General features: G+C 47.3%; 1 protein-coding gene across 1 annotated transcript; it reads left to right on the top strand.

Annotated features, from left to right (window-relative positions):
• Positions 1 to 857: 857 nt before the first annotated feature.
• On the top strand, positions 858 to 8,247 carry LOC122421149 (putative killer cell immunoglobulin-like receptor-like protein KIR3DX1). The gene is made up of 9 exons (XM_043436964.1): positions 858 to 891; positions 1,033 to 1,068; positions 2,225 to 2,503; positions 3,389 to 3,688; positions 4,714 to 5,013; positions 6,007 to 6,057; positions 6,785 to 6,907; positions 7,626 to 7,678; positions 7,790 to 8,247. Exons 1-9 carry the CDS (start codon positions 858 to 860, stop codon positions 7,943 to 7,945), a joined length of 1,332 nt encoding a protein of 443 aa, XP_043292899.1. The 3' UTR covers positions 7,946 to 8,247.
• Positions 8,248 to 17,292: the final 9,045 nt, after the last annotated feature.

Below are 17,292 nucleotides of genomic sequence, written 5' to 3'. Positions count from 1 at the left end.
ACGGAATAATTTCAGATGAAGAAGAGTCAGAGAAAGACAAATATCACATGATATTGCTTCTTTGTGACATCTAAAACAGTGAACTTATTTACGAAACAGACACACAGAGAATGAACTTATGGTTACCAGGAGGGATAGTGTCAGGGGGAGGTTAGCTTGAAAGTTTAGGATTGATATATACACACGGCTATATTTAAGATGGATGACCAACAAGGATCTACTGTAAAAACAGAGAATTCTACTTAATATTCTGTGACTACCTAAGTGAGAAAAGAGTTTGAAAAGCAACAGATGCATGTATGAATAACTGATTCACTTTGTTGAACAGCTGAAATTAACACAGTTAGTTTCTTAATCACATATATTACAATACAGAATTTTTTAACACTTTCAAAGAGCCATAATATGCATGACTGTTCCTCTTATAAGAATGCAGAATCAAAGTCTCTATTAATGACTCTTTAATTGGCAACCTGCACTGAGCCTGAATATGAGGTGGGTACATGGAATTTCTCTTCTGCAAGGAGTTAAGGTTAATGACATTTATCATGAGCTTGGGGAAAGCATCCTGCATGCTATACACCAAATCACTGTTTCTACTCCTGAAGGCAACAAGACCTGTTCAAATCCTCCTATGTTTATAGTGTTCAGGGAAACAAAAAGTGACGCTCAGGTCATGAGGTGACCTCAGTGAACAGGCTCAGACAGACTTCCATCCCTGGCGTGAGAAGAGGCTGCCCATCTTCCCCTGTGACAGGCACTAGGCTGACTGTATGAACAACACCACCCGCCTTCCGTATCCTGTGACTCGGTCAGCTTTGCTCAGTCCTGCCTCCTGCCTCACAAGAAGCAGAGCCATGTGCCCCACACTCCTCAGCCTCCTGAGTCTCGGTGAGTCTGGAAAGACCCGGTAGGAGAGGGTTATGGTGGAAATCGGGGTTCTTCACACCACTGACCAGGTTCCCTGGATGAGGGTGCAAGGAGCGTGGGGTCCATTGGGACAAGCCATCTCTGACGGGCTTTTCCTTCTAGGATTCTGTGTGAGTCTGAGGATCTGGGCAGCTGTGGGTGAGTCCTCCCCATCCCTTATTTCTGTGTTCAGCAGAGCAGGCGGGGCTGAGGCAGATGACACTGGGGGGCAGGGTGAGACCCCTGTCAGTACAGTGAGAGCCACGTGCCCTGTGGATCCCAGGTCCTCCTATTGGCCTTGATACTCACCTTCACTCTCCCCAGAGGTTAGCCCAGCTCTGGACTCTGGACCTCAAGGGACAGTATGAAGTCTGGGAGCTGGGAGCTGGGCCCCCTGAGTGCCATTTCTATCATCAGAGGAAGCAAGGGGCTGCAGCCCACAGACCCCTATCAAACAAGGTGGCATCTCCAACTGGCCCTTAGAAACAGGATCTGCAGGACCGCCTGCTAGACTTGACCCCAGGGGAGGGGCTGGGCATCAGGCAGGGCCACCTGGACCTTGTCCCACATTTGATGGAGGCTAGCTAACAAAGGAGCGAGGTTCATGGTTTCCTTCCTTCTTTTCAGTCAGGTGGCTTTTTCTCTTCTTAGTTGTGTTACTGTTAGTCACTCTGTCAAGTCTGACTCTGTGACCCCATGGACTGTAGCTCACCAGGGTCCTCTGTCCATGGGGTTCTCCAGGCAAGAATACTGGAGGGGGTTGCCACTTCCTTCTCCAAGGCATCTTCCTCCCTGGGGACTGAACCCTGCTCTCCTGCCTTGCAGGGAGATTCTTTACCATTTGAGCTGCACAAACACAACAGGGAAGTCCTTTCCCTTCTTTGTCACTCGTCATTTTTCTGTGGTGTTTCCTTTTGCCTGCATTGCGCAGTGTGCAGGATCTCAGTTTCCTGATGAGGGAGTCAACCCGGGCCCATGGCGGGGAAAGTGCTAAGTCCTAACCACTGGACCACCTGGGAATCGCCAGTGTTTTGTGTTTTGAGAGAGTTTTCAACATTTTGTCAATCCAAGGACTTATTCTTCTCCTGAGAAGAATCACTGCTGAGAATCACATTCTCAGAATCTCCATAATGTCTGTCCTGGGTTGACTGTGTCTCTGTCTGTCCCCAAGCCCCAGGTGTCCTTGAGTATCAGGGTGATGCACTTTAGAGTAGGTGCCTTGGAAGAATTGAAGGAGAAGCACTCCAACAAGGGCAGTGGGGAGAGGGTATCATTCCTATTTTCCTCTCAAAGCCTGTGCCTCCTTCTGTCCTAGGTGAATATGACAAGCCCTCTTTGTCAGCCTGGCCAAGCCCTGTGGTTCCCTTAGGACAGACTGTGACTCTCCGGTGTCACTTCCATTCTCCATTTAAGATATTCAGACTGTTCAAAAGAGACGGGACCAGTTTGCCCGAGCTCCAGGGCCATCATGTCAACACCTTCACCCTTGGCCCGGTGACCAGAGAACATGCCGGGTCCTACACGTGCTCTGGATTCTACTGGTCTGTCTCTGTGTGGTCCACACACAGTGACCCCCTGCAGATTGTGGTCACAGGTAGGAGGGGTCCAGCCCAGCCCGGGATGGCTGAGCCTGCAGGCATTCCTACTCTAGGTCCACGTGCCAGTGCAGCCAAGGAGGTCCTCAGGATTCCCAGCCAGGACCTAACCAGGGAAAGAGAATCCACTCTGAGAGTTTAAACTCAGGGTGTTGATAGAGGGATGGGGTGCCCGGCTGAGGAAGGAGGAGCCTTCCTAGGCATTAGTTAGACAAGATGCGGCCACCCCCTGCCAGGAGGGAGGATGGGAATGACCCTGATCCAGCACCTGCCACCCAGTAGGGAGCTATAATCCCGTATGAAGGAGCTGGTGTCCAGCGAGAAGTCCCAGGAATGTCTCCAGTGGCATGAGGTGGGGTCACAGATGGGAAATGTTCCCTTTTTTCTCCACTTCCTTCCCGTTGATGCAAGTCATCACCCATGATATAGGAGATGTGTGTGAAGGGAGCCAGGGTATGAATCCTCAGAACCACCCAGACCTCAAATGCAAATTAAGGATGGGATGAAGCTGAGAGCATGGCAAGCCACTCCAGTATTCTCGCCTGGAGAATCTCAAGGACAGAGGAGCCTGGCAGGCGACACTCCATGGGGTCCCACAGAGTCAGACACAAGTTAAGCGACTGAGTATGCATGCATGAAGCTGAGAGCAGATTCAACAGCTAAAGAGTTTAGAATAAACACAGAGGAGGCTGGAGGTCTTGAGCAAAGAGAAGGAGAAAAGCATGAGCCAGAGCCTGAGAACAAGGCTAGAGAGAATGCAACAGGACAGACAGGAAGGGTAATTGGCTTTGCTGGTTCACGGGGACATTTTTCACACCTTCAGATGTCAGGGGAAGCACCGAGGCGGGATGACTCACTGAAGCTCACAACCTCTTTGCTCCTAGGTGTGTTCACAAAACCCTCCATCTCAGCCCACCCAGGTCCCCTCGTGCAGGAGGGAAAGAATGTGACCATCCGCTGTCACTCACCGCTGTCGCTTGACAAGTTTATCCTGCACCAGGAAGATAGTACAGGGCATTTCCAGAGACGTGGAGAGAGGTTCACAGGCGGGAATGCCTCAGCTGACTTCTTCATTGGCTCCGTGATCTCGGGGAGTGCGGGCTCCTACAGATGCTACGGCTCTCTCAGCCGCTCCCCCTATGAGTGGTCAGCCCCCAGTGACCCCGTGGACGTCGTCATCACAGGTGAGTGTGTACAGACCAGTCCCCTCTGCTGTCTGTGTCACAGGAGGTCCAGTGTCCAGTCCAGCATCAGCACCGGGAGACAATGACAGGCGGGCAGAGACACACACACACTCAGAGAGGGAACAAATCAGAGAGAGAGGAGGTGTGAACATGGAAGGGAAAAGAGAACAGAGCACCTGCCATGCGGTAAAGAGAAGACACAGCCAGTTACAGAATGAAGCAGCAAGAACACATAAGAACGATCAATGGAGAAAGATGTACCAGAGCAGGGACCCGGGCAGTTCCCAGCTCAGGCAGCCAATGATGGTTGGTTAAGGGGCTGGCTTCCCGCCTTCATGTCAGAGCTCCCTTCCTCTGCCAGGAGCACTGTGGTACCAGACGCCCTTGCAGTCTGGCCCCTGGGTGGTCAGGACGGAGGTTGACATCTTGAAGTTGCTCAGCCTTGTGGTTTAAAGCGTCGTTCTGCACAAAGAGGGGGGAGTCCTCCCTGCCAACCTTCCCCACTAAGGAGTCCCTTCCAGTCCCTGGATGTGGGCAGGGCAATGCTGAACTCTCCCTCAAGTTTGAGGTAGTCAAAGATCCAATGAGATGCTGGCAATCTCCCGGCCATAATGTCTGTTTCTGGGTCAGTACCATGTTTTATGATGATCCCAGCAGAACCTAGTAGGTTCCATCTTTCAAGAGAACCCCACATCTTGTTGATTTTTAAAGTATATTTGTTCTGATTCATTTTTGTTGAAGTCTAGTTGATTTATGATGGTGCTAATTCCTGTTGTACATAAGACTGATTCAGTTGTTCATATGCATATATTTCTTTTCAGAGAAAGGATAGTAAATGACAGTCCATCATTAAAGATATGTTTGAATTTGTCCTTCTGCTGGGTATTCCTTGTTGTGGGGCTTTCTCTCCTGGCTGTGGGCGGCCTCTCATTGCAGCGCTTCTCTTGTTGCACACTTCGGGCTCTAATTCTAGATTTAGGACTAGAGTTACTTTATGCTCTAAGATCAAGGCCTCTTCCTTCCAGGTCTGTCCAAGAAACCCTCTCTCTCAGCCCAGGGGGGCCCCGTGGTGAGGTCAGGAGAGAACGTGACCTTGCTCTGCAGCTCCGAGAGTGCCTTTGACCAGTTCCATCTGCTCAGGGAGGGGGAGAACCTTGGGCGCCCGCTCGCTGGAGGCCGGGGTCCGCGCGGAGCCCTCCAAGCTGAGTTCCCTCTGGGTCCTGGGACCCCAGCCCATAGCGGGGTCTACAGTTGCTTGGGCTCCTTCACTCGCTCTCCCTACTCGTGGTCAGACCCCAGCGACCCCCTGCTCCTGTCTGTCACAGGTGAGGAGCCTCCTCCTGGCCCAGCTTTCTTGTTGCTCTTCAGTCGCTAAGTTGTGTCCAGCTCTTTGTGACCCTGTGGGCTGCAGCATGACAGACTCCTCTGTCCTTCACTATCTCCCCTTCGTGGATCACAGCCTTGTCATGATGAAGGTGCTTGTGTAACTCAATGAAGCTATGAGCCATGTTGTGCAGGGCCGCCCAAAACTGACAGGTCATAGTGAAGAGTTCTGACAAAAGCTGGTCCCCTGAAGGAGGAAACAGCAACCCACTGCAACCCATTGCAGTATTCTTGTTTCCAGAAGTGTCCCATGCTTTACAGTACACTAAATCACTTTGTGTTGGTCAAGAAGTCCATTTGGCTTTTTCCATAACATCTTACTCTATCACTGTGCTCTATCTCAAGGGCACTGTGCTCTATCTCAAGGGCCCTGTGCTGGTGTCAGGGGAACCTTAGGGCTTCGGGAGAAATGGAGGCAATGAGAACCAGAGAGGATGAGAGATGGTCGGTGGCAGCTCAACCCTCTTCCACATCCTGTATGGATGCTTCTCATCTGAGTCCTGTCTATCCAGGCAAAAATAGAAAAGGGTCAGGGTAGACCCAGGAGGAGAGGCTGGGCTAATTTGGGAGGATCAGAGATTGCATTGGGCCCTTGCACTTAATGTTTTCCCAGAGGCACCTCTGACATACAGGTGATTTCCTAGTTAAGGAACATAGATACTCAGTCCTGGAGCAGAAATAATGTCTCTTGCTTAGAGTTGTCTTTCTTCACCAGGGATACTCTTCCCACCTCCTTTCACCATCTCTTCTCCAGGATGGTGGGTCTACTCAACACATTCATGGGGAGGAACCAGAAGCTCTCCCCTCCCCCATCAGTGCTCTGAGGGATCACAGAGTCAAGCACAGGCAGGAGGTCAACCTTCTAGAAAGGACAGTCCTCCTTTGGTGGGGTGAGGAAGGTTACTGGCTCACCCCTTCTGTCTTTTTTCTCCTAGGTTCCACTACAAGTACTTGCCCTTCACCCATGGATGCACACACCACAGAAGGTAAGCAAGAAGGTCTCCTACCTCAGCAAATTTCTAAGAAGACATAGGGGTCCTATGTAAGTGCTGGCTCTGCCAGCTCCCAGCACTGCGATGTTGAGCTTCTCAACATCCATCTCAAGTCAGCATTTGAGACTGAGGTGGGCATGAGAACCAGAGGGGGCATTGAGATCCTGGGACTGGGAATTTCTAAATTGAAGATAATTGGTCAGAGTGACCTAATATCATGCCCAAGCGAGATGCTTACCCTCCCTCCACCAGAATCTTAGGGGATGGATGGGGGTGAAAAGTGGAGAATTTGAGGGAGCACCTTACAGATGTTATTCCTCTGTTAGTGTTTTATGAACAAAGAATTCCACATTCAGAAATAAAGTTGTCATATCTTCTTGAGGATTCTGTTCCAGGTATATGTGGATGAGGGGGAAATGTATTGAGGATTAAAGGGGTCTGCATTCATGGAAAAACACCATGCCTTGACGTGAGGGAGCAGCGAAAAACTGCATTGGTGCCCAGCGGACCTTGGTTCAGACCTCTGCTGGTCTTGCACGGCCTCTTTACTTCATCCATGCTAGCATCTCTCCTGGATGCTTTGGTACCTCCTGGGAAGTGGAGACCATAAGTGATCAGGTTGACAGATGCTGACAGTTTGACGCAAGGATACAATAAAACCAGTGTGTAGGGGCACAGTGTATGCAATGAAAAACCAGACCTTCCCTTTTTCTGTTGACAGAAGCAGGGTTTCCTCAAGAACGCTCCAGTGTGCTGTACATCATCCTTGGGCTTGCCATAGCCTTCACGTCTACCAGCATCTTCCTCGCTGCTCTTGTCTGTCACTGGTGTTCTACCCCAAATCGTAAGCCTGAAGGTTGTGAGCTCAGCATCATCTGACCCAGGGGGAGGTGGGCTCATAGCAGAGAATGAGGTTTTCACTTCCCACAGGTTAAAACTGGTTTCCAGTGTTGTTATCTCTGAGGGAACATCTTCCAGAGACCCATGGAACCCTGTTCTTTTTATGAAAATATGTGTTGATTTCTTCTTGGCTGCATCAGGTCTTTGCAGCAGCATGGGGGATCCTCATTGCAGTCTGGGGAGTGTTTCAGCCTCCAGAGCTCGTGCGCTCAGCTGTTGCAGCACGTGGGGCTTAGTTGCTTCAAGACACATGGGATCATAGATCTCCCACCAAGGATAGAACCCAGGCTGCCTGCACTGGAAGATGGACACTTAATCTCTGGACACCAGGGACATTCCAAGCCCTGTTCTTCCCCTCAACTACAACCATCTGTTCTTCTCCCCTACATGATCTTGGGAATCTGCTGATATGCAGAAGAGAATGACCCATAATAGAAGACGTAGGATGGGTCTGTGTGTTTGCACAGTTTCCTGAGACAGTCCGTGAATGGATGGGCTTGTTGATGGAATGTTTTGTTTTTTATTTATTTATTGGAGTAGACAGACCCAGTACCAGAGGGCATACCCTTGTCTTTTTCTGGCTTTGATGTCCCCATCAAAGTTATGGAGTTCTGGGATAACTGCCTTCACCCCCAAGATCCTTGTCTCTCTTTCATTCACAGATATTGCCATTATGAAAGGAGAGCCCCAGGAAGATCGAGCAGTGAGCGGCGTGGTGAGTCCTCCCAGCCCAAACCCTTGCCATAGCATCGGCCCTTCCAATGCCCAATGTCCTAGCCTTTAAAGATCGCATCTCAGTCCATCATTCTCACCTCCTTCCTCTTAGGACTCTCCAGCAGAAGACGTGGTATATGCTCACTTGAACCTCGGGACCCTTTCTGAGAGACTGAATACTCCCACCCCCGTGAGCCCCATGCACCCCTTCCCCGAGCCCAGTATCTATGAGGAATTCAATGTAAAGAAAGACCATGCTGAACCCTGATCTGGCCCCAGGCTGTGAGCACACAGAGTGTTGCAAAGCAAAGCCTTAGATCTCTTTTTAAAGGGGTTCCTCCGTGGACACTCCTCCTCCTCCTCCAAAGCATCCCAGCAGCTCTGAGGTGAACAGTGGAGTCCAAGATTGCCAAATCATCTTCAAAAATCCCACAACCTCGAAGTAATCTCCTGTCTCTTCTAGGACTCCATTGTATCTATCTCACTGTTTGGGGTATGGTATAATCAATCACAAATACTGGGTCGGTTAATATGATCATCTTACTTTATCTAAAATTCAATAAAGCATTAAAAAATCTGCCAGCTGATTCTTCAAATTATTCAGTTTAAAAAAAAACACAAAACCAATAAATAAGATGTCTATTCAGCAACGTTTTAAAAGGATGTACTTATTTACAAAACTGAAACAACCTTGTAGACTTAGAGAACAATCTTAGAGTTACAGAGGGGAAGGGTTGGGGGAGAGATAGACTGGGAGTTTAAGATTGACATGTGCTGTATTTAAAATAAAATGATTTCCATAAAAACTAATAAAAGCAATGCTAGATGGCCAAATAAATAGATGAAGTATATTCTGTTTGAGATATCCAGTGTGGTGGCACTACCTATATGAGCCTGGGTGTGTGCATGCTAATTCGATTCAGTCATGTCCGACTCTTTGCAATGGCATAGACAGTGTGAGGCTCGCTAGGCTCCTCTCTGCATGGGATTCTCCAGGCAAGAATCCTGGAGTGGGCAGCCATTCCCTTCTCGAGGGGATCTTCTTGACCCAGGGATGGAACCCACGTCTCTCATGTATCTTTCAATGGCAGGTGGATTCTTTACCACTGAGCCACCGGGGAAGCCCCCTCAATCTCTTCCCAGGCATGTGCACTTAGGCTGATGGCATTCCAGGGGTAGAAACAGGACAACAAGATCCCCCTCAGTCTGGATCTGCACTGGCCGATAAAGTAGTTGCCCAGCCACGCGGTGCAGACATTGACTCTACACGTATACGAAAAAAGCATTCAGTTCTTCAGTCACACCCACCACGTTTCAAGTGCTCAGCAGCGACCTGTGGCCAGGTCCAGGGTGCTGGACAGAGCAGATGTTTAAAAAGTTCCATCATCACTGAGATTTCTACTGGACATTCCACTCCAGATCACTGAGGCCTGCAGAGAGAACACTTGCCCCAGGGAGGCTTTGCACGTGTTGTGTGAATCCATCGATATTTGCACGTTTTGTCTTTTTTGCTTCTTGCACCAAAGCCAAGGATTTGAGAATCTTGTGCCTCTTAAGTTATCAGCTGGTGGCACGATGTGGCTTGGCTCACCCAAGAGGAGAGCTGAAGGATAACACCATGAGGACCCCGGTGTGAACTGAGCTGGCAAATAGGGCAAAGATGAAGCTCCACGGAGCCTTAGTTGCTCATTGAGCTCTCCGTGTGTGATCTTTCTCCTGGCTTAGAACTAAACTACCCAAGAACTGTTTTACCAAGAGAAATGTCAGGATCACTACAAATGAAGACAAGGAGGAGCATCCTTTCCTGTTGCTACTGTCAGTGAGCACATACCACACGGCTGTGTGATATATCTGAACATGCAATCATTCCATAATATATATAAGTCAGGTCACTAGCTTGGACACCACAGGGCTGTATGTCAATTATAACTCAATGAAACTGGATAGATAGATAATATATGTGCTCAGTTGCTTGGTCATGTCCAGCTCCTTGCGACCCTTTGGACTGAAATGTTATAGGATCCTCTTTCCATGGGGTTCTCCAAGCAAGAATATTGGAGTGGTGACCTCCCTGGTGGCTCAGACAGTAAAGCATCTGTCTACAATGCGAGAGACCAGGGTTCAATCCCTGAGTGGGGAAGATCTCCTGAAGAAGAAAAGGGTAACCCACTCCAATATTCTTGCCCAGAAATTCCCAGGGACGGAGGAGCCTGGTTGGCTACAGTCCATGGGGTCGCAAGGAGCTGGACACAACTGAGTGACTTCACTTTCACTTCACATTGCATTTCATTCTCCATGATGATATGTAGATAGATAGATCAATAGATTTCAGTGGTGGCTATACCACTTCCTGAGGTGGTTGATGACTTTAGCAGGCTACTTCCTGTCTTATTTGTATTTTGCTTCATGCAAGTATATCACATGTATTAATATATGGGTCTGTCCTTGATCAGGATCTCTGATGAGGACCATTCTAGTCTGAATCCTGGAGTCTCTGTTGGATGAAGAGGAGAGCAACATGCAGCATCAAAGGATGCTTTGAAGGGACAGAAATGACTCACATGCTTCACCTCAAGGGGACAGAGACACATCCTGCTTCTTACACACCCTGGCCTGTCCCTGGGAGAAGTAAAGCCTGCCTTCTGGGCCCGGAAGGAAGAGCTGTGCTCTCTTGTGAGAGCAGACTATACTTTGCAAATCTCCCCTGCCCCGCGGTTCACCAGGTCTCCGAGGGCATCGCTGGTGCCTCCACCCAACCAAGGCAGGGAGTGAAGGTCACACTCCACTCTTCGACTCTTACATCTTGTATTCAATCACGCAGTAAAAGAATTCACCCTCCAGGGTGCCCGTGACACATCCTGTCCTCTCCATCCACATAGTCCAGCCCACAGCCACACCTGGATCCCAGCCATAACCTCCCTGGGTTCTGAGCTCAGACCCACACTCCCATCTCCAGTCCGCCCTCCACATTTCATCTTTCTAACTCACATTTCAGAATATGCTTTCTGCCCCGAATCTTTCCATGATGCCCACATCTTCAGGGCAATCTCCAAACTCTTCTACTTGAATTCCAGCCTGCTCATGCTCCTCCAGAGGTGACCCCCACTCCCCAATCTCAGGTCTCACCTTTTCTTCCCTCCTAATGATACTGCTGCAGTTACACCACACACACACACACACACATGCAAACGTGCAGAAAATAGGCCATTTAACATTTGTGTGCTCTCTCATCTCAGCTCTTCTGAGAACACTCAGTTCAAAAAGTTCCTTTTCTCCTCCCAATCAAAAGTAGATGCAAAGGTAGACTCTGTCATTTCCATCACTAGTTAATGGGTTTTTGCATTATTAAGGGGCAATTTTCATAAGAAAAATCCATGTAAATCATTTAGAATGCTGGTTGACATGCCCATGTTGGAATAATTGAAGGTCAAGAATTATTCTTTTTTAATTAAAAAAAAATTACATTTATACACTCATTTCACTTTTCTCTGCAGTGGCTAATATAATGTGACCTTCATAAAGTTTTCTTATCATAGTCTTTTGCTTGTATATTCCATTTTTCTTAAAAATTAAACCATCATCCTTGAACAGTGGACAGCACTGTACATGCCCACCACCAACTCCCCATCCTCCCAGAGAGTGCCTGTGTCCCAGGGTCTAGGGAATGTTCTTTTCTCTCTAGAATGTACTCGCTCCTCCCGCATGGTGTCCACACCTCCTCAAGCAGCCTCTTCCCACAAGCACAGTGTAGCCATTGTTGTTCAGTCACTAAGTCATGTGTGACTTTTGTGACCATGGACTGCACCTCGCCAGGCTTATCTGTCCTTCATTATCTCCCAGAGTTTGCTCAAACTCAAGTCCATTGAGTCAATCATGCCATCCAACCATCTCATCCTCTGTCGCCCTCTTCTCTTGCCTGAATCTTTCCCAGCGTCAGGGTCTTTTCCATTACTCAGTTCTTTGCATCATGTGGTCAAATTATTGCAGCTTCAGCTTCACCGTCAGGTCTACCAATGAATACTCTCAGGGTTGATTTCCTTTAGGATTGATGGGTTTGATCTCCTTGCTGTCCAAGCGACTCTCAAGAATCTTCTCCAGCACCACAGTCTAAAAGCATGTTCTTCAGTGCTTGGCCTTCTTTACGTCCAACTCTCACATCCGTATATGCCTACTAGGAAACCATAGCTTTGACTATAAGGACCTCTGTTGGAACAGTGATTTCTAATACAGTGTCGAGGTTTGTCACAGCTTTTCTTCCAAAGAGAAAGGTCTTTTAATTTCATGGCTGCAGTTACTATCTGCAGTAATTTTGGAGCCCAAGAAAAGAAAATCTGTCACTGTTTCAGTTTTTCCCACTTTTTTTTTTCTGCCATAAAGTCCTTGGACTAGAATTCATGAGCTTCATTTTTTTAGATGTTTACAGTGTAGATATAGACCCCAGGTATTCTCATAATTCTTCTTTTAAAAAAATAATTGAATATTAGCATTTGATGCCTGCATTCTGCAGAATCTCAGTTCTTCAAGGATCTACAGAAGATGGGTTTATCTGGGTCATGGGTGTATTTCTGCTGTGTGACACCAATGCCTGGGACAGAGTAGGTGCTCTGCAGTAATTTATTAACTGACCTAAGATGCAAAGTAATTTTCTGAAGGGGCCTGGGAAAATAAATTTCTGAATCCTAGCTGGAACCAAACTGCCTGGGGCTGAATCAGGACGAGAACCTGGGTCCCACCCTATAGAACAGGCAGTTAGACCTAGCATAAAGAGAAAGAGCTGAGACCTCAGGTCTGGGCTGAGAGGCCTCCTGAGCCCTGCCTGGAGACATCAGAGCCAGGTCCAGGGAGGGGCTGCCACCTTGCTGTGGGTCCACGGCCATGGGAACCCCAAGGGGTGGCAGCAACCCCCCAGGGACCACATGCTGTTTGTCCTCAAGGGCCCCGTGGTGTCCTCACCTGTACAGGGTGGGGTTGGGCTGTCTAGGCGCTCAGAGCTGCAGACATGCCTTCCATCCTCTCTCCGCTTCTCTGCCTCGGCCAGTTGTGGAGGGCAGGAGGGGACTGCAGGAGGGCAAGGGACGCCCACCCTCACCCCCAGTTCACAGGAATGTCAGGGCTCAGGGTGCTGGAGGGACCAGGGATCCTGATGGAGAGAGAATGAGCCCAGGCTTTCACTGGCAAACTGTCACTTCCAGGGCTGAGTCTGGGCCAGAGGACCCCGAACCCTGCAGGTGAGGCTTCCCAGGGCTCCTGGGTCCCCATGTCTCACTTCAGTCCCAGGAATCGGTGGGGGAGGAGGTGGGGGCACTGGGATCCTAGAGTGATGGTGGTGAAGCCTGGAAGGGCTCCTGAGCTGAGCCGGGGAGTGAGGGGTGGGGAGGTCCTGGGCTCAGCCTCTGACTTCCTTCCAGGGACTTTCCAGAAACTCACCATGTGGGCTGAGACTCTTTTGCGCCACTCAAGGTGCCCATGTGAATATACCGTGTGCAGAGTTGGAGTGTGAGCGTGAGTACACAGACCATCAGGGAGTATGCTGCAGTCGGCTTGCACTATTTGGAGAAGGAAATGGCGACTCATTCCAGTATTCCTGCCTGGAAAATCCCGTGGACATTGGGGCCTGCCAGCCTACAGTCCATTAGGTGCAGAGAGTCAGACACGACTGAGCGAATTAGTTTTCTTTCGTTTTATTTAAAATTTATTTATTTTACTGGTTACATTTTCTAATCTCATAATGTATATACTTTATTGAAGTCTGGTTGACTTACAGTGTTTCAGGTGCACTGCAAGGTGATCTTCAGTTATACAAATATGCATACATTATTTTTCAGATTATTTTCCATTTTAGGTTATTGCAACATATTGACTGTGGTTCCCCGTGCTACACAGTAAATCTTTGCTGCTTGTTGCACATCTTTTTTAATTAGAAACCTAGCACTTCTATTCACACTTCTATTTTTAAATTTATGGTATATTCCACCTTAGGGCTCTGCTACATTGGCAGTGAAAGCATGATGCCAAAATCGAACCAGGTCCATGTTAAAAGTAAATGGAAAACAGTGGCAACGTGAATTGTGGGAGGAAATATTGAATCACATTATCTACTGCTGGGCTTCCCTGGTGACTCAGATGATAGAGAATCCTCCTGCAAGGCGGGAGACCTGAGCTCGAGCCCTCGGTTGGGAAGATCCCCTGGACAAGGAAATGGCAACCCACCCCAGTAGTCTTGCCTGGAGAATCCCCATGGACAGAGGAACCTGGCGGGTTGCAGCCTGTGGAATCACAAAGAGTCAGACATGACTGAGGGACTAAGACTATTCTCAAGGCTCTGAACTTGACAGGTATTACACTTTCCCTTTCGTAAAGAGGTAAAAAGTGGCAGAACAGACAAAACCTGTTGTCTTGTCAGGGGCTTAGAGGGAGAGTATGACCAGACCTGCACGGACAGCTTTAAGAACAAAGGATTCCAAGATTAAAAGTTTTCCACAGTGGAGGGGACGTAACGATAACTATGGCTGATCCATGTTGATGTATGGCAGAAACTAACAATATTGCAGTTTTCCTTAAATTAAAAATAAATAAATTAAGGAGAAAAAAAGTTTGCAACAGGACTTCCCTGATGGTCCAGTGGTTGGGAATCTGCCTGCAGATGTGGGGGACAGGGGCCTGATCCTGGGACTGGGAAGATTCCTCATGCCTCGGGCAGTTAAGCCCGTGGGCCACAAGCCCATGTGCCTAGAGCGGGTGCTCCACAACAAGAGAAGCCACGGTGATGAGAAGACCCTGCACCACAGCAAATAGGAGGCCTCCCTTCCTGCAACTAGAGAAAGCCTGTGCCCAGTACAGCCATTAGTGAATTAATTAAAGCATTGCAACAGCCAGCTACACCTCCTCCTCTTTTAGTGTGTGTGTGTGTCTGTGTGTGTTTGTGTGTGATGTAAGTATGAAACTGTGAGTTCACAGGTGTGTGTTTCATCTGTAATGTTCTCTCTTCTCCTTGGAATTTTCATGCCAATGGGCTAGCGTTATTCTACATTCACTAAACACTGTTTGACCATCCCTCTCACTCCCCAAAAAGCCCACCTAACTCAGGTAATATGATTCTTTGGGGCACAAGTTCGCCATCTCATTGGTCTGCTGGCTTTCCAGATAAAGTCACTATTCCTTTCCTGAAGTCCTCATCACTCCTTCCCTTGACAACAACCTGAGGTTGGACTCAGAGCACATTCATGAGACATCAGCAGAGGTGTCGTTCATTTTAGACAAAATCCGTAGATGTCACTCTCACAATTGATATCTGTGGTTTAAAGGAAGATATGCAGATGGCCAACAGGCATATGGAAAGATGCTCAGCATTGCTCATTAGTAGAGAAAGGCCATTTGACACTGCGATGAGGTACCACCTCATACCGATCAGAATGGCCATCATTAAACAGTTGATGAACAATAGATGCTGGAGAGCATGTGGAGAAGTGGGAAACCCTCTTACACAGTTGGGGGAGTGTAAACTGGTGCAGCCACTGTGTAAAACAGTATGGAAGTTCCTCAAGAAAGTAAAAACAGAGTTTCCATATTATCCAACAATTCCAGTCCCGAGCATATATCTGGAATAAAACTATACCTTGAAAAGATTCATGCACCCCAGTGTTCAGAGCAGCAAAACTTACAATAGCCAAGACATGGGAACAGCCTAAATGTCCATCGACAGATGAATGAATAAATAAAATGGATATGCTTATACACACAGAGAATGGAATACCACTCAGATTTAAAAAATGACATAATGCCATTTGCAGCAGCATGGATGGACCTGGAATTATCATATTAAGTGAAGTAGACAGAAAGAGGTAGACAATGTTCATGTGATATCACCCATCTGTGAAATCTAAAAGGACACATCAATGAAAGAGGAACAGACTCGCAGACATAGAGAACAGGCTTGTGGTTCCCAAGGGGGAGGGAAGGATTTGGAACTTGGGATTAGCAGATGAAACCTATTTTTACATAAAATGGATTAACATTGAGGTCCTACAGCATGGCACAGGGACTTCTATTCAGGATCTTTCCATAAATGATAATGGAAAAAATATATATGTCAAGCTGAATCAACTTGCTGTACCACAGAAATGAAATACACTTGAAATTTTTTTTTAATTTTAAAATTTGTGGTTTATATACTGCAATGAAATAATATATGGCAGTAAAGATGCACACACTGAAATGACAAAAAATATAGATCAACTCTGAAACATGATATTAAGTAAATAAAAGGAAATTTTAAGAAGAGTGACGGTATTGTTAGTCTTTTACATACATAATGATCAAGAGGAGATTAGATTTATTATTTAGGGAGCATCAGTAATGTTAACAACCCCCGACCCAAGCAAAATGGTGTGGAATCACTGCCCTTACTGAGGTTCTTTCCTGTCTATGAATAACAGCTGATTTGGGTGTATGTCTGCTCTTGGAGTCCGGAAACAGCTGGGCCATTTTGTCCCTGTTTGGAATTGATTGTTGTGGACACGCCTCTCACTCAAGCATTCTGGAGTTTGGAAGTCTCTACTTGACATATTTTGTGTTCATCTGAGTATGTAGTAAGCAAGGTTGTCCACCTTTTCAGGCAGAACAAATCCCCCTCCCAAAAAAACACCAAAGTCATCTTTACACACATTATCTTTGTGTACATGTGTGGTTCTTGGATTGGAAAGGGAGCAAGAGAGAGAGACAGAAAGGGTGTTGTGTGTGCAAAGTTTCCACTCACAGTCACGAAAGAATGTCAGATGAAGAAGAGTCAGAGAAAGACAAATCACATGATTTCGCTTATTTGTGACTTCTAACAAAATGAACTAATTTATAAAACAGATTCACAGAGAATGAACTTATGGATACCAGGGAGGATAGTGTCAGAGGGAGGTTAGATTGGAAGTTTGGGATTGACATATACACAAGGCTATATTTAAGATGGATGACCAACAAGGACCTACTGTTATAACAGAGAATTCTACTTAATATTCTGTAACTACCTAATTGGGAAAAGAATTTGAAAGCAATAGATGCATGTATATGAATAACTGAATCATTTTGTTGTACAGGTGAAGCTAACACAATTAGTCTCTTAATCACATATATTACAATATAGAATTTTTTAATATTTTCAAAGAGCCATAATATGCATGACTGTTCCTCTTATAAGAATGCAGAATCAAAGTCTCTATTAATGACTCTTTAATTGGCAACCTGCACTGAGCCTGAGATACCAGGTGGGTACATGTGATTTCTCTTCTGCAAAGAGTTAAGGTTAATGACATTTATCACGAGCTTGGGGAAAGCATCCTGCATGCTATACACCGAATCACTGTTTCTGTTTCCTGAAGGCAGCAAGACCTGTTCAAATCCTCCTACGTTTATAGTGTTCAGGGAAACAAAATTGACGCTCAGGACATGAAGTGACCTCAGTGACGAGGCTCAGACAGACTTCCACCCCTGGCGTGAGAGGAGGCTGCCCATCTTCCCCTGTGACCTGCACCAGGCTGACTGTACCTGCAACACCACCCGCCTTCTGGATCCAGTGACTACGTCAGCTTTGCTCAGTCCTGCCTCCTGCCTCACAGAAGCAGAGCC

This window comes from Cervus canadensis, chromosome 18, assembly GCF_019320065.1.
Source record: "Cervus canadensis isolate Bull #8, Minnesota chromosome 18, ASM1932006v1, whole genome shotgun sequence".
NCBI classification, from domain to species: domain Eukaryota; kingdom Metazoa; phylum Chordata; class Mammalia; order Artiodactyla; family Cervidae; genus Cervus; species Cervus canadensis.
This window is presented reverse-complemented; position numbering and strand designations above follow the sequence as displayed.